At 49.4% G+C, this 17,893-nt stretch overlaps 1 protein-coding gene across 2 annotated transcripts in view; it reads right to left on the bottom strand.

Moving 5' to 3' along the window:
• The window catches only part of EDA (ectodysplasin A), a 61,656-nt gene that overhangs the window by 19,239 nt on the left and 24,524 nt on the right, over nt 1–17,893 (bottom strand). For both annotated transcript variants that reach the window (XM_053956149.1, XM_053956150.1), the window contains exon 2: nt 6,335–6,440. In XM_053956149.1, the coding sequence (XP_053812124.1) occupies nt 6,335–6,440 (106 nt within the window). The remainder of the gene's footprint in view (nt 1–6,334; nt 6,441–17,893) is intronic.

The following is a 17,893-nucleotide window of genomic DNA, read 5'->3' as shown; positions in this document are numbered from 1 at the left end:
GTCTCTGCCCTCTCCATGGAAAGAAGTTCTTCCTTGTGTTGAGGTGGAACTCCTTGCTTTGTAGTTTATGGGCATTGCCCCTTGTGCTGGAGCCTGGCACTATCCTCTGACACCCTTTGGAGAGATCTGTATGGATTGTGAGATCCCCTCAGTCACCCATGACACCCAGACAGAAAAAGAAGCTTATTCATCCCAAAACCTGCAGGAGGAGGATCCTTGTGGTGGCAAGAGCAGGACCTGAGTGGGGGGCTCAGGTGGATCTGATCCAGTTTCACAACAATTCCTCCACTTGGAGCGACCAGACGGGCCTGGAGCACGTGCTGAGCCTGCAGAACCTCCCTGGCCGAGGGTTTATCCACTGAAATCAAAGCTCAGCTGCAAATCCGCCAGCAGGGAGACAATGGAGCCTCTCATGCTGCGAGGAGGGAGCAGCAGCTTCCAGAGGAGTCCGGCATTTCCAGCGCTCGGTGCGGCTCAGCTGCACTCACAGCTCAGCTGCAGCCACATTCCTGCCCCTCTGGAACATCTGTTCTGCTCTCATTAGTGCTGGCCCTGTTTTGTAACACAAGGAACTCTGTGAGATTCCTGAAGCTCAGTGTGTGACCCGGGGCGTTCCGAACAGCCGCGGGTCTCAGGAGTGGAATTCAGACGGAATCACCAGTCACTTCCAATAACGTGGCTCGCTGCTCAAAGTGCAGCTGGAAAAGGAGATGAGCTCTGGTCAAGTTTGAGCACAGCCCCTGGGAGCTCAGAATCCACCCACAAGCGCAGTCAGAGCAAGTGTCTGAAAGTGCCACCGAGGTGACAATGACCAGAGAATTCTTTCTCACCCTCAGCAACTCCAAATGTCCCAGTGGCCACCCCACGGCCTCATCCCAACCAGGGAAGGACAAACACCCCCAGAGCAGCTCCAGGGATGGACCAGATCAGCAGCACCTCATCACAGCTTTGTAAACTTCCAAATGATGAAGCAGAGTTCCTTGTGGAACAATCCAGATCCCAACTGGAAGGGCTGCTGAAGAAGCCAGGGGCAAAGGGAGGTTGTGGATGGGTCAGGACACACCAACCATTATTCCACTGTGATCCCTGTAAGTCAGGATAATTCCTCACCCTGAACACCACACAACTGGGCTTGGGCCTCTCCCAGCTTTTCCTATTTAACATCCAGCTGGGACAGCAACATAGCAGAGCTCTCAGTGAGGAATTCTGGACTTCAGCACAATCATTGAATCATAAACTGGTTTTGGTTGGAAGGGACCTTAAAGCTCTTCCCATTCCACCCCCTGCCATGGGCAGGGACACCTTCCACTATCTCAGGTTGTTCCAAGCTCTGTCCAACCTGGCCTTGGACACTTCCAGGAGCATCCACAGCTTCTCTGCACAACCTGTGCCAGGGCTGGAACAGAGCTGGAACCAGCACCTAGACACCACTCTGGGATTTTAGGGACAAGACCTTAAACAGATCCCTGTTATCATAAGCCTGGGAATAACACAGAGATAGGGATATGTAAATAAGCTGCAACCTTAATTTAATCACAGTAATAACAAATACTGACAGCAACATCCCAGGAAAGGGATGCGTTTATCCCCAAAGATTAAAACATCACATTATTCCAAGTTTCTCCCATTTAGGGGGAAATCACAGAGAAATTCTGAGGGAAATCAGTAAGAACAAGCACTTTGTGGTGAGCCTTTCCTTCTGGGAGCGTCTCCTGTGCTCCAGGATCCAGGAAATGTCCAATATTTACTGCGTGCTCATCACCATGGTTTCGGAGCACAATAAGGCTCTATCGCCCTGCATCCATCTGTGTTTCTGGGAATGCCGGGGCTTTGGGAATTGCACGGGGCCAACACAAAGGCACCCATTGTTCTGGAGGCAGAGGGACGAACCTGCCCTTTCCACAGGAGAGGAAGCCAGCAGGAAAAGTTGCTATTGTGAGCTGGATATTAAAAAAAAAAACGCGGAAAAAAAAGTCCGATTGCATCGTCAGTGCTGCTGGGTCGGGAAAGGGGGATGGCTGGGACAGGCCACCTGTGGGACTGGGGGCTGCCCAGGGAGAGCCAGGCACCCCCAGACAAACTGGCATCAGCTACCTGCTAAATCATCCCCAAAACATCCAAAATCCATCCTAAACCCACCCTAAAAGTCAGGCTGGCATCAGCTACCTGCTAAATCATCCAGAAATCATCCTAAACTCATCCTAAAACACAGGCTCTGGCATCAGCTACCAACTAAACCACCCAGAAATCTTCCTAAAAGCCAGGCTGGCATCAGCTACCTGCTACACTATCCAAACCCCATCCTAAAAGCCAGGCTCTCACACCAGCTACCTGCTAAACCATCCAGAAAACATCCAGATTTTACCCTAAATCCATCCTAGAATCACCCTAAAACCACTCTCAAAGCCAGGTTCTGGCAGCAGCTACCTGCTAAATCATCCAAAACCCACTGTAAAACCACTGTAAGACCATTCTAAACCTATTCAAAACCCACTCTAAAACCATCTTCAAACCACTGCGAAATCACCCTAAAACCACCAAGCAAATCCTAAGAGGGTGAAACTGGACCCACGTAGCTGGAGCATCACTTCCAAAGCTCCAGGTAGGAGCAGGGATGGGGAAGAGCTTTAAATCCCCCAGAATTTTATTCTCCTTTCCACCCAAAGCCATTTGCAGTGCTGGAGCTCTCCTCCAGGACTTTCCTCGGCAGAAAGAACTGCCAAAGTAGTAGGAACCAAATTGTTGTCAGCTTAAGGCCAGCCATCTGCTCAGCCTCTTCCCAGCTGCCATGCTCCCAATCAAAGCCTGGAGAACAATCCCTGATGTTTCTCACCAAGCTCAGTATGAAAAAAAATCTAGGAAGGAAAAAAAAAAAAAAAAAAAAAAAAAGCCAACAAGCCAACAACCCCAAACCCCAAATGCAAAAAAAACCAGAAACCAGGAAAGCAGCTCGGCAGGGATCTAACTGGGAACAGAGATGAAAGTAGGAGAAAAAGAAACTATTTTATTTGTTTAAAACAATGTTTTTTAAAGAGTCCTATTGACATCTGCTTTGTAAATGCTCTGTCATTATTTATAACCTCCAGAGCACGGAATTGTCTCTGGAGTTACAACCATGCTACTCCCAGATTTTGGCTTTGTTAGCAAAGAGCCAGCAGCATTTTTACTGGCACTCTGGGAATAGAGATCTAACATTTCATACCCAGTTTATTTAGAAGTGGACTAATTTAACATCCTTGATGGTTCCTTTTAGCACAACTGTTGCTAATTAGCAGCTCCAGAATGATTTGTTCATCTGGGAGCAGCAGCAGTTCCACGGCAGCATAAATACACCAGGGCAAAAGGGAAGGAGGGGGAAAGGAGAAAATAGGGAAAAGGCATTGGAGAGGGGCAGGTTTTAGAGAATTAAAGGAAATGAAACAACAGGTGGAGATGGGAACACTGAGGAGAAAAGAGGCAGAAAAAACAGAGTGGAAAGGGATAATCCTGGGCCTTGAGAAGCTTTAAAAATTGGTGTCAGTTTTTAAAGCTGTGCAAAAGTTGGGTCTGGTGGCATGGACTGGAAAGTGGCTTCAGGATGATGATCCCAGGGCTGGGACAGGCACCAGCCCCCAGTGATCCCATGGGATGTCCCAGGGCTGAAGGGATACAGGGACAAGGAGAGGGACCTTGGCCAGGACAGACCTCGGCTGGTTTAAGTGGCCCCAGGGCACCGTAGGTGCAGGGCCACAACCCAAAATTAAGTAAACCCAACCATAAAACATCTCGGGAGTCAGAAGGCTGACACCAGAGTCTTCCAAGGAGGAGCCCCTGAAATTCCAGAGTCCTGTTGGAGAGTGACAGGATCTAACTGATGGCTTTGCACACAATTTTCCTTGGATTTTTTAACAAAGAGGCATCAAAGCAGCTTTGCTGCTCTCATGTCCCATCCCTGTGGCTCCGTGCTCTGAGCACAGCCAGGACCATCACCCTCCCCTGGCTGCACAGAACCAGCTCTGCCCTGTCCCAAAATCACCTCCTGCACAGCAAAAAGCTTGAAACCAAATCCTCCAAAAAGAAAAAGCTTTTGGGAAAGGGAACCATGTTCTCCCTGATATTTATAAATCATCAAAGCCAGCCTGTTGCTGGTACCAGGATGAGCAGGACTGGAAGAGCTGGGAAGGGTCGGAGCAGCCTCCCTCCAGCCCCAGCCTCCATGCTCAGATCACTTTGGTCTTTCCCTGCATGTGTAAAAGCACTTGAAAGTTCATAAAATTAATTCCAGACAAATATTAGTGAAGCATCAAGTGGAAAGCACATCTCCTTCTTTCTGGGAATTTATAGTTCAGCCACTTTTATCTCCAGGAGGCTCTTTGGAGATCAAAGATTTGATCAACTTTCCCTTTGCGAAACTCACAAAGAAAACGGTGTTATCAGGACCATGACATGATTTTATTTATTAGTTTAATGATTCACTGTCCTGCTCTGACAGTAAGATTCCTTCACAAAGGTCTAAAACAAACAGCCTGAGTTCCCCAAGGTCGTGGCTCTGTTTGTTTCTCGATTTTATGGTTGTTACAAGGTCAAGCCCTGCCCTGACAGCTCCCACTTGTTAAATGCAGCTCTAAAACCACCACGGCCCAAACATGGGGCAACCACTTGCCAAAGCCAGAGGGACACAACCTGTCACTCTGGCAGTTTCTCCAATCTCCACCACACGTAGGGTCAAAATTCCTGATTTTCAAAAAGACACAGATAAGAATCACAAGATCAGTGAGGCTGGAAAAGGCTTCCAAGACCACCGAGTCCAACGTGTGACTGATCCCAGCCCAGAGCACTGAGTGCCACATCTGGCTGTTCTTTGGACACCTCCAGGAATGGGCACTCCAAACCTCCCTGGGCAGCCCCTTCCAATGCCTGACCACCCTTTCCAGGAAGAAATTCCTCCTGATGTTTAACCTGAACCTCCCCTAGCACAGCTTGAGGCCGTTCCCTCTCCTCCTGTCCCTGTTCCCTGGGAGCAGAGCCTGACACCCCCCAGCTGCTCCCTCCTGTCAGGGAGTTGTGCAGAGCCAGAAGGTCCCCCTGAGCCTCCTTTTCTCCAGGCTGAGCCCCCACAGCTCCCTCAGCTGCTCCTGACCCTTCCCCAGCTCCATTCCCCTCCCAGGACTGGATAAGCATGGAAGTGCTCTGCATTTCTGGAGTGACTCAACTCTGAGCATCCAGGGAACATCAGGGAAAGGAATGCCACTCATGAAAGGACAACACTGGGCACAAGGGTGATGGAAAAGAAAAGCCTCATTAGACACCAATCTTCAGCCTCCCTATCTCTCCTCAGCAGCTCTCTGCACATCTGGCAAGGCAGAGGCAGCCTGAGGGATGAAGCTGATCCCTCCCAACATCTGCCGGCAGCGCTCCATCGACACCGCTCGCCTCCAGTGGGAACTTGCTACTACACAAGCAACTGGTGAAGACACTGGGATAGATTTCAAGGAGACTGGGAAAAGGACTGGGATGCTGCCTGAGCCATCTGAGCACCAGAGCGACACCAGCTCCAAAACTGAGGGCCCACACTGGGCTGGAATCACTCAGGGAGTCTGTACCAAATGCATCAGACTTGTCAGCATTCCAGGCAAGAGGAATCCAGGGAGTTTCACCAAGCTTTTCTTGGAGCAGAGCCCCAGGGAAATGCTTCTCCACTGTGAAACTGTAAAGGTTTCAGGGCAGATGGGAAACTCACAGAGCTGGACTGGAAAACTAATGATGATAACGGAGTAAGGACTCGGGCACAGAACCACAACTCCATCAGTTCTGTCCTTGCTTTCCCTGGCATCCAGTCCTTTCTCCACTCCTATAAAAGGGGATCTGTTCTTTCCTGCAGTAGGGAAGCACTGGAGCTCTTCCAGGAGTTCATGCTCCTGTCTTTGTGTCATGACAATCATGGAAAGCCAGGACTGGAAATTAAATTCCTCACAAAGAAATCAGGAACCTTTCTGCTCTTTTAATCCAAGCTTTGTACAACTTTGCCTTCCCTTCACATGGGATTTGACCCCACCTGAGACTCCACAGTAACTCAAAATCCCCTTAAAGCAGTCACCAGTTTGGGATGCAGATGTTTCCAGCTGTTTGTTGGATTGTGAAAAGCTCCCTGATGACTTTAAGCAAAGTTGGGTGTGCAGGACAACAAATAAGGGCAAAGCAGTACAAATTAAAGCCTTAAGTGAGCACAGTTCGAGGAGTCAAGAATGGAATTCCAAAGCAGCATTAATTCACCCTACAGCTGCAGAAATCAGAACTCCAGGAATTCCTCATCTGGGAGGGGTCCAAAATCAGGGAGAAACGGAGCAGGACTCACCGTCGGGCCCTTCGCTGCCTTTACTCCTTTTATTCCGACGGACACGCCTCCCTTCTTCTCCAACGTGCAGCTTCTCCTCGGGGTGAAAGAAGTTCAGCAAGGCCAGCTGTAAGGAGAGGGACAAATTTAAGCATCTTTGCACGGCTGGTTCAGCCAAGCTGAGAGATTGGAGCCTAAATGCCAAATCCTTTCCAGCAAGGATGAGCGGGAGAGCCGAGGAGGACGCGAGATGGCTGCTCACGGATCTCAGCTCATCCCAAGTCCCCTTGGAAGCAGTCTAGGACTTGGGAAAACTCCACCTGAGGGGTTTCAGCATGGAGAATCTTCCCCCAGACATGGGGGACTACAGGCCACGGCTGCAGGGAGACTTATGGCTGGAAATAATCAAACACCTCAAAGGCCGACGCGATAATTCCTAATTTTTCTCTGCAAAACTTGCTCAATTCTGGTGCTCTTTCTCCAGCATTACTCACTGCCAGTAAGTTTTTCCTCTCTCAACCTCTTCTCTGCAAGCCTCATTAGCTACTGAGATTCAAAGGTCTTCAGGGACCTTTAAATCCAGCCCAATATACCACATAAATTAACACTTTAAACCTACAGCAACATTTGTAACACGAGATTTGCCAGGAGGCAAAAGTTTTATGTAGCGACCTCCTATTCAGGAAAAAATTGCTGCTGCCTTAAAAAAGTCTTTAACAGATCAACATCCCAACCCAGAAATTGGAATTTGGGGTTAGAAACCAGAATCCCAGCTACACCCGGGTGTGGCAGTTCATCACCAGCGGCATTTTCCTGTTATTTTCACTTCATAAAAAAGGGAAGTCAAAGATCAATTAGGGACCAAACACCTTCTGTGTGTTACTGCATCCAACAGCCACGGCTGCTCCGACTAGGATGGGGTTTTCTTGCTCAAGAAACCCGATCTGCTTATTTCAGCTGTAAATACACAGCAAAACAAAATCACAGCCCAAGACAAGAACCAGGAGGCTTCAAAAAGCAGCCCCAAAGGTTATCGAACCCATCATTGTTCTGAGAACAAAACCTGGGGCATCAAAAGCATCTTTGAAAGAGCAGAGAAGAACAAACACCTCCCCTGAATTGCCGGGCTCGTTAAGCTCCAGCTCATAAAAGTCCCTATCAAGAGCAATAATCGCAAAAGGCCCTTGGCTTTTCACAAGCCCCAGGGCTCTCACCTCCCCTCTCCCTTGCATTCCCAAGGTATTTCCCAAGCACAGCTCCCCTCCCAACCTCAGCATCCCAGTCCTTCACTCAGATTTTACATCGGCATTTTGCTTTACTTCAACGGGCTCGGGTGCAGTCTCACAAACGGAAATATTTGGAAACCCTTTAGTTTCCAAAGAAGAATTCCCAAAGCGTTTCTCAAATCCCCAAACTGTTGCTATTTCCTTCTGCCCCTGTGCAGGCAGGTCTGCAAAATTCCTGGGTGTTTATCACTGCAATGATGTCGTGGCTGAAAAGACCCCAAAACGCTGTGGGATGACCTGGGATCAGCTTCCCAAAGTCTCACTACCCGGCTTTTAAACGTCCCGAAAAGGCGTGAGTAATGATGAGTAAAACTTATCTGCCTGAGGAAAGCCACTTACAGGGCTGGATGGACAACTGAAGGTTTACAACAAGGAATAAAGGGCGAGAACAATTCCCAAAGCACCACGTTCCCAAAGCTGCCACATCCCACTGCACTGCCCCACGTGTGGAACACTGGAGCAGGATGCTCCTGCAGGCACCACCAGCACCTTTCCTGACACACCATAGCACAGCCAGGAAAAGTGGATTTCTCTTTAAACCCCTTATTTAACTCATGTTGAGACACTGCAGAACTAATTGAAGGAACAAATTGCATTATAATTTGGGTTAAAGTGTCAGTGAAATCCTCAGCGTGGCTTTGGAATGCTGTTATTGCCTGGATCATTACTGGGGTTTTACAGAGCAGGGTAATAAAGGCTGTAATAGAAACAGAGGCTGTTCCTCCAGGCTGAACAACCCCAACTCCCCTGCCCTGCTCCAGGTTTTAATCTGATGTCACTTGTCACTGACCACTCAGAAAACCACTAAATTTTGGCTAAAAGTAATCTGCCCATTAAACTCTGTATTTCTAGTCAGAAAGAGAAATGACAGCGAGGGCAAATGACTGAATCACACATTTTACTTAGAAAACAAACCCACAAAAGCAGCTTGAGACACTAATTGTGAACACAGCAGCTGCTGCTTTGGGACAACTCCCATGGAACGGTGTTTTCCAGGAGCAGCGCCACACCCAACCTGGGAATGGACACAAGTGGTGTGAGCAGAGAGAGGGGCCCATCCCCAGGGCATCCCTTCCACAGCGCTGTGAATTATGGAAATAACGGCACTGACCCTCCAGCGACTGGCACCGAGGCTCAAGGGTCCTGCTCGGGATGGAGGGAATGCTCAGATCCCTGGGGAGGTCAGGGGCAGCGAAAGGGTGACCAAGGCTCTTGCAGCCCCCCGAAGGCCAAGTCCCTCTCTGGGGACTCAAGGGCTCCGTTGTTCCAGGGCTGCAGCTGCCCGAGGTCGGGGGACGCTCGGCCATGAAGGGCCCGTCTGTGTCCGTCTGGGAGTCGTGGCCGGCACCGCTCGGGTGCTTTTTCCATTCACCACCCCCGAGACAGCAGAGATGTCTTGGGAAGAAATTCCTCCCTGTCAGGCCCTGGCACAGGGTGCCCAGAGAAGCTGTGGCTGCCCCTGGATCCCTGGAAGTGTCCAAGGCCAGGCTGGACGGGGCTTGGAACAACCTGGGATAGTGGAAGGTGTCCCTGCCCATGACAGGGGGTGGAACAAAATCATCTTTAAGGCTCCCTCCTTCCTCTGCATCCTGGGCTCATGGGGCACCCCAGCTGTGCCACTTTCTGGGGAATTCTAAAAGGAATTCTTACCTAGTCCATGATTTCACTGAAACTCATCCTCAAAGTCACAGAGAGCTGATTCTCTCAGGCCGTGAACTTTTACAGCCAGAAAATTTTTCAGGAGTCAAGCACACACAGCTTCTTTTTTGGGAGCAGGTATTTTCCCTGAACAGTCTAAACAATCCCCATTTCCCTCCTCCTCCTCCAAGCTAAAGCCCTCAAATCACCCTTAATTTTAGAAACACCGTGGGTTTAATCAAGAGAATCACTATAGGCTGCAAAAAGGTCAAAAAGCCAACACAGGAAAAATCCCAGGGGAAGGCATTCCTCAAAATAACCTGGGAAACAATAGCACAGGCACCGCTCGCCGGAGGGAATCGGATCTGCCTCGGTTTCTCTGGGCAAAATAAAGCAAAACAAAGGCACACAGAGCTGGTTTTCCCTGCAGAACCTGCCTGGGAACATTGGACAAAGCTGCTGGAGGATGGATGTCAAGGGAGCACAGTGGGAGCTGCCAAAATAACAGGGCCTCTCAAACTCATTTGTAGGATGGACATTCCACACTCTATGCAAGTAAAGGATAAAGAAAGGTATTATAATTTTTCATAAAATAAAATATTATTTGTCATGTCACTCCAGGCCCTTGTCAAAAGCCTCTTGAAGAGCCACTGGACACCAAGGGAATGTATTTCCAATGGTCAAACAGCTTCAGAGGAAGAAAAGTGAAAAAAAATATAGCCCACCCCATGCAATTATGCACAAAGGGTGGATTTTTCCTTAGGCTAAGTTGGCAGGAAGAACAAGTGTCTTCTTCCTGCAGAAGGGAAAAACACCCAAACCTTCAGGTGTACAAGGCCTTTTGGGTAAAAAGTGAAAAAAACCCAAAGATTTTCTGCCTTTAATGGCTCCCAATTTATCCTGACAAAGCAAGTCCAGCTAAAGATCTCATCGAGAAAACACAGCTCAATGTCTTAAAGCACCTTAGAAAGAAAGCATGAACTCACCCTCTTGCACGAGTGCTTAACAGGATTGTTAAAGTCAAATTCCCTCTTCCTTTGCAGTTTGGGAGATCAGCAGTGTGAGGAGCCTAAGAACCAGCCCAGGCTCTGCAGCAGCATTCTCTGAAGCAATATTGTTGTTTTTCTGGTGCTCTTAAGTTCAGCCTGTGGTTCAGAGGAGCAGCTACTTGAATATCAGCCCCATTGTCCTCTAGAGCTTTGCCTCTGGTCACACGTGGTGCAAAAAGAAAAAGATCAAGTAGATAATTTATATTCCACTAGCTCGGAAAGAAGCTCGAGGAGTAGCTTTGCTTTATTGAAATGAAACACCATCCCACATATTTTAAGAATTGTTTTTGTCATCATTTCTTGTTCCTCATAAAAATGCAAGGAGCAAACGAGGCAACAATTCCCATTTCAACATGACAGAACTTTGACACCCTGTTCTGTCCACAGGACAAGCCACAGCCCTGCCTGCAAAACTCGTGGAATGTGATCAATGCCATGAGGGGGAGGAACAGAGATGGAGAGAGCAGAGATGGTACAACCTCCACTTCCCACCTTCCTCCCAAAACTTGGTACTCCCAGCTCGCTGTGGGAATCCTTGCCAGGGCTCTGGAGCAGGTTCCACACCATAACAAACCCCTTTCCTCAGCTTTTTCTGTGTGAAGCTCCAGTTTGGGCTTCACCTTCAAGATGCCCAGAACTACTCTGGTCCCTGTTGCTTCATCTCTGTCATCCTTCCCAGCCACATTCCTGCTCTTTCCAGCTGTTCATCCTGAAGCCCAAGATCCCAGAGGCACAATCCTTCACCCTGGAGTTGATACAAAATCCCAACTCTCCCTCATTCCAATCTGCACTCAAGGATCCTCACTGGTTTTCAGACACAACGGGGAACTTCAAGAGCATTTTCCACCCAAAGCTGTTCTATAATCCCGAAACACCAGCGATGCTAAGGAGCTTATCCAGGCAGGAAGTTTGGCTGGGAGGAGGGATTGACCTCTGGCCCAGGCAGGAGCTGTAACAGCAGAGCCATCTCCCTCCCAGCACTCGTGAGGAGCTTCACAAAAATGACAGCCAAGGAGTCAAGGGAGTATTTGACCACTAGAACACAGAAATGACCTTGGGCTTGGAGATGGACTATGGAATGCCATGGACTGGGGGCACAGCACCTGCCAGCAGGCAGGAACTCCCATCTCAGCACATCTACACACTGAACATGCCACCAGTGCTTTTGGGAACAGGATTTGAGACGCTGCCAACATGCTGAGCACTGGGTCAAAATCCTCTCCCAAGGACTGTGCAATCCCAGTTTGGAGAAGGCCGGGGAATGACACTCTGGGTCTTCCAAGCCCTCCAGTTACAGACACTACTGGAGACCAATGGAAGAGGAGGGAGCAGGTTTTCCCAGGATTTACTGGTATTTTACATTCATTACCCAGGAAAGCCACGGCGTTTTGCAGGACAGAACCCTAAATCCAACTGCCAGTTCTCAACCCAAGCCAAAGTGATGGACACAGGGAATTAACTGCCATCAGAACAATTAAAACACCTTATAAACTTCCCCTCAGATCCAAAACCTTCCCTCTCCCTTCCTCCTTTCCATGTGGAACTGGGCTTTAAGCAGACCTATGACAGCAGTGATCACATCCTGCAGCTCCAAGTGCGAACAGGAATTTCCTCCTTTCCTCTAATCCAAACCTTCCTCAGCTCAAACTCAGCTTAGTTCAGTAAGCAACATCCCAAATACTTACATTTCCACCACTGACCCAACTGAACACACCACTTGATTGTTATTTTCAATCAGCTCAGGGAACCTGGAGCAAACGCAGGCAAACCTGGCAGGTAAGGGGAGCAGGCAGGTGGATTTGCTCCTCGTGGGAGGAGCGAAGCGTAATTTTGGAAAAGGAAGGTCCCAGCATTCCTTCAGCACAGGGAGAATAATCTACGGAACCCTCAGAAACACTTTCTGTCCTAATCCTCCACAGAAAATTGGTTTCAGCACCAAATGGAGCCAGATCCACAGTCCGAATCCCTGGATTACACAGACCCCACAACTTTCCCCGACTCAATCACCAAAATCACCAAATTTGACCCCAAACCAGCCCCGCCTCAAGCCTAGAAGACCACAATTTGTTAAACTAGGCTGTTTGTCCACACACTTGTCTAAGACACCTTCCCCTGGAGCTGCCTTGTGCTGGAGGGGAGCTGGTGGCTCCTACAAGGACTTTGATGGGGGGGACAATGCCATGGAGGTGGACACGGCTCCAGCTGAGCAATGGCTGAGGCTTCCCATTCCTTACACCTGCTGGCATTGAAGGGAAAGCTCAAACACAAGCCAGATGTGAGCAGAACAAGGTCAAAGCTGAGTTTAACACTGCACATGAAGACACCTGCAGTGAATTTTTTACTGGTAGCAGGAGTAAGAGATTCCTGCTGCAGGCTCTGGGTCCGGCACAGCAGAGCCGCGGGAAGTTCCTCGCTGGGAGCAGGCTGGTTAAACGCTGAGAGGGATCAATGTCAGCAAGGTAAGGAACTTAAATCAGTTCCTTTTGCCTCCCAAGGAAATCAAATTTAGCTGTGAAGCAGCGCCAGGCAGGGATCTGCTGTCTATTAGCACGAATTCGCAGTTTTTCACATTTTAATTAGCTTTTGTAGGCCTTTTCAGGCCAATTTTCAGCCAGCTGGGCTACGCCCCCCTCCAGATGGAGGTCATGGGTTCTTCTCCTGCATTCCAGCAGCAGTTCCTTCTTTATTTGAGCAGTTATATTCCCAAAATATTCATGCATTTTATAAAACACAGCACATGCTGCATTTGGGGGAACCAAATTCCATATCAGCATAGTTCCTCTTCCTTTCTCCAGATGCACCATTGCTCTTGCTCCTCATGACCCGAAGCTTCTCCAGCACATCCAGGACAACATGAGGTCAACAGCACAATCCTCCTCAAGCCAGAATCCCTCTTAAAAATATTCCCCAAATCAGAAGCTGCTCCAGCAAAGAGCTTCAGGGCCCTGCTGCTTCCCTTGCCGCACCTCTGTTCCCTGCAAAATGAAGAACTGGGCTCTCTCCAGCCTGAAATCACCCTTGGGGCTCCTCCTTAGGAGAAAAACTCCTTTTGCAGGTTTGGAAACACTTTCAGGAATACCTGGAAGGTCCTGCTAGTCATGGCAGGAACAATGACCTCAACTGCTTCCACAACCAACATAACTTGGACCATAACGTGCACAGGGACCATTCCCAGAGGGTGCTTTGGATCACCTCCACTGAAGGTGCTTCTTTGCCACCCAACTCGTTCAACTCCCACCAATTCCAGACGCTTCTCAAGAGGCAGGAGCACTGAAATCCCAACATCTGGAAAGAGCAGCTGATTCAATGAACAGTCCCCTTTTCGAACCCATCTCCAAAGCAGACAAACACTCCAGGTGGCCAAGCCACCTCTTCCTTAAGGAGGTGACCAACCAGATTCTACTCTGGAGTTTTCCACTGGGAATGTGGCTGCAGGATCCAAATTTATGGCATTTTTCAGTTCTCTGGTATTTGGCTTTTTATCTCCATTCTACATAACCCCATTGCCTGGAGTGGGACCAGCTGCAGCAAAGAATTGGTTTGGATTTGCTCACGGAGATGGATCCATAGGGGAGAAAGTGACAGGAGAACATCTGTCAGACACTGGAACTGATGAACTTCATTCTGCCCTTGCTCTCAGAGAACCCCTCCTATTGTTTTTCGGGGTGGAAATCTTCAAAATTTTTAAATCTTTCTGCTATTCAGATAATTGAGCTGTTTAAGGAAGTATCCAAGGCCAGGTTGGATGGGGCTTGGAACATCCTGGTCTAGTGGAAGGTGTCCCTGCCCATGGAAAAGGGGTGGAATGAGATGAGCTTTGAGGTCCCTTCCAGGCCAAACCATCCTGGGATTTCATAATTCTATCATAAAGTTTTAAAAATATTTTTCCTTGCTCCATAACAAACCCAAGACTTCCTGTCCGAGTACATTTTTCCCCTTTTCAGCACAAGGGCTTTAAAATCCTCTTTTTTCAATCTGAATGTTAAATTTGGCCTTCGGTGGGGATTAATTTTTTTGACGTTTTATTGGAAGAAGAGGAACGGAAGGGAAAGAAACAGGAGAAGGGAATCAAGTAGTCCAAATTGAATTGAAATGAAAACAAGTCTGCTGAAAATGTAACACCCACAAAATAATGCATCCATGAAACAGTGTGGATAAACAGCCCACTGCTGCAACTGGGAAATAATCCAGTTATTACCCAGCCATCCACATCAAGGGTGAAGGTTTTAATGGCAAGTCCCACACCTGCAGGGATGCATGGAATTGTGGTGGGAGACAGTGACTGCCTGGTTAATTCTATACAATAATCTGCTCAAATAAATTACGCTCTGTTGCCTAATTAATCAGATCCCCTGCAATTAACATCAAGGAGCCAATGACCTCATGCAGACAGGATTAAGAGCTCTGCAAGGCTCCGTTCCGGGCACAGCCACGGGAACAAGTTCCCGCAAGGCAGGGCTGGGTGCAGTGCCAGAGATGCTCCTTCATGCAGGAATTGCAAAACTCCAGATCCTACAGGGACTCCTCTGAAGCCAACTGGACACAGCATGGGAATGGGGGGAAGAGGGAATGTCCCCTCCTCCCAGGGAGGACCAAGGGGCTTCTCAGCACGTGGCGCCGGAGAAGCTGCCTCCAGATAAATACCCTGCTTCCCAAAAATTGGATTATAGAAACATGGAGTGGTTTGGGCTCGAAAGGACCTTCAATAGCATTTGGCCCACCCCTCTACCATGGGCAGGGACAGCTTCCACTAGTCCACGTTGCTCCAAGCCTCATCCAACCAGGCCTCGAATATTTCTAGGGTTGTGGTATCCACCTCCGCTCCAGGCACCCTGTGCCAGTGGTGGTAAAAACCACTCTCATTGTAAAAAAACTCAAATTCTGCTGCTCTTTAGTCCCCTCCTGGCCTGGCTTCCCCTGCCTGTGTGAGCTCAGCAGCAGGAATTGTCTCCTCTGGAAGTGAGGACACCTGGAGCAGCTCCCACAGCCATGGCACCCACCGACGCCACCGGCATGAGGGGAAAAGAACACCCCAGCACTTCTGGGATGGATCCTTCCAGAAGCAAACCTGTGGCAGCCTGACCCACCTGCCAGCTGTGTCATCCTCACCCTTGGAATGTGCTCTGGGATATGTGGGCAGCTGAGGGAGTCAGAGGAGGCACGTGGGATCCCCGATGGCTCTGTGGAGTGCCATGGGATCAACCGCGAGCACCAGGCTGGCGCTGCCCCACCACGGCCTGTGCGCTGGAACAGCACAGCCCTGAGCTACGAGGGACAAACTGAGTCAGAAACGCCACAGTGTGCTGTGGAAACTCTGGGGAAAGGAGCTGGGAGGAGCTCAGGAACGTGAGCTTTCCACAAGCCACCATCTCACAGCCGGTCCCAGCACCGTGCACATCCCTGGCTGCCTCTAGGCCCAGCTTTGGGGCTGCCAAACCCAGCTCCACTTGCTGCTGCGAGCACCAGACAGTTCCTAATCAGAACAACATTCTCCAGCTCCGTCTCCACATGGCAACAGCTCCGTTTTCCATCCAAACAACCCATCCCCAAGCCCCCATGGCCTGGCCAGCGAGCGCGAGCAGCTGGCACGGCACGAGCAAGTGGCTCCCGAAGCTGCGCACAGGAATTCCATTATCTTCCCAGCAAACAAACCCCAGCCATGGCATCCCCGTGTCTCTGGCTGCGGGTGGGAGCCACGGCAGGCCCAGAGCAGAGGCAGAGGTGTGAGTTTTTGCAAGCCAAGCCTTTCTGAGCTGGGCTTTGAAGTGCAGAGCCTTCAAACAGCGCCCGAGGCTGCACAGCAGCATCAGCGGCTCCCGCCATGCGCCGCAGCCCATCCAGATGTTTCCAGCCAGGCCAGCTGCTGCACAGCTGCCTCGTGTCGGGCTGGGGCAGCTTTTGGGAGGGAGCAGCGCTAGCTCAACATCCCCTGTGACATGTTCTGACTCTGTGAGGCTGAAAGAAAAAGGTTTTGTGCTGGCTGAGTTGTTTGCTGAGAGGAGTTTAAGTAAGGAAAGTAGTAAAGGATTTAATATTTCAGCTCCTGGATGCTGCTTGTGCCTCTGCAGCAGCTGGCTCTCCATCCTACGGTAAAACTGAGGCACTGGGAGGTTAGAAGAACCCAGAAGGTTGAAAAAAATGGAAGGCTAAAAAAAAGAAAAGCCAGAAAAAGAATTTTGTGGACCGTTCTGTCAGTACCCAGTGGCTAAAATGAGGCTCAACTGGCTTGGACTATTTGGAACTGGCCAACAGCTTTTGACCCTTGAAAAGAGACAATTCCAGCAGCAAAGGGTGGGGAATTCAAGACCACAGATACCAGTTTGCTTTGGGCTGGAGGGATGTTAAAGCTCATCGTGTTCTACCCCTTGCCACGGGGACACCAGACCAGGCTGCTTCAAGGCCCATCCAACCTGGCCTTGGACACTCCCAGGGCTGGGGCAGCCACAGCTTCCCTGGGCACCCCGTGCCAGGGCCTCACCACCCTCACAGCCAGGAATTCCTTCCCAATATCCCATCTATCCCTGCCCTCTGGCAGTGGGAAGCCATTCCTTGTCCTGGCACTCCAGGTCCCACTCCAAAGTCACTTTCCAGTGTCCCGCAAAACTCCAACACACAACTTGGGGTGACACATGAGCTTGGGGGGGGTCCTCATCCAGGCACTCCAAACACTCACCAGTAACAGGAAATGCTGCTGTGGTGAAAGAAAATTAGGAAAACAACCCCCTCCTGCAGCCAGGGACTGTTTTCCTACTTCTCTGTGCAAGACAAGCAGTGACATCGCTTGGGGCTCAGCGTAAGAAAAAAAAAAAATACTGTTTACAGAGAGAATTTTGCAACCTCTCCAAATGTCATCCTGGGTCATATTTTGCCCATGATGGGGACACAAAACCTGAGGGAAACTCCAAAGGCTGTGGAGCCCTGGGGTGCTCCCTGTGGCTTCTGCCTGGACATGGAGAGGCAGCACCACGTGCTGGAGAAGGACCCACAAACCTTCTGAAGGCTTGAAACTGAAGAAGGATGGAAAATGTTTAACTTTTGCCAGGAAAAAGTATCAAATATATCCTCCTAGGATTTTTCAGACAGCTTGGTTTGGGTTTGTTTGTTGTATTATTTTGGAGTTTTTTTTTTTTCCCCCTAAAGTTGAAACTGGTTTCCTAAATCATCCTGGACAGACAAACAACCAGGGACATCACACAATTCAATACCCAAACAAAGATGAGTCCACTGGTCAACTTTTGCTACAAATTGAGTGGATTAAACCCTTTATTTTTCAATAATGACCAGTCATGCTGCCTGCAGAGCACCGGAAGGTCAGGGGCAGGATCTGGCTAAAATCCCATTCCTGAGGAGCAACAACACCAGGGACCAGCTGGAACCACCACTGTGGGATTCCCCGGGGGTGATCAGGTTCATGATTTTTATTCCCCTGACCCCTGGGATCAGCCAAGCTGGGAAAGGCTCCCACAAAACAGCTCCAAACAAGAGAGATATTTTACCATAACCTTAAATAAACAAGAGCAGAGGAGAGAGAGGAGATGCTGCTGGGAACTACAAAGGGGAACTGTAAACACAACAGCAGATAAAGCAGATGGATGTTTGAAACAACC

The sequence above is a fragment of the Vidua chalybeata genome, chromosome 14 (assembly GCF_026979565.1).
Source record: "Vidua chalybeata isolate OUT-0048 chromosome 14, bVidCha1 merged haplotype, whole genome shotgun sequence".
NCBI classification, from domain to species: domain Eukaryota; kingdom Metazoa; phylum Chordata; class Aves; order Passeriformes; family Viduidae; genus Vidua; species Vidua chalybeata.
The sequence above is the reverse complement of the archived record's forward strand: the minus strand, read 5'-3'. Positions and strand labels throughout refer to the sequence as shown.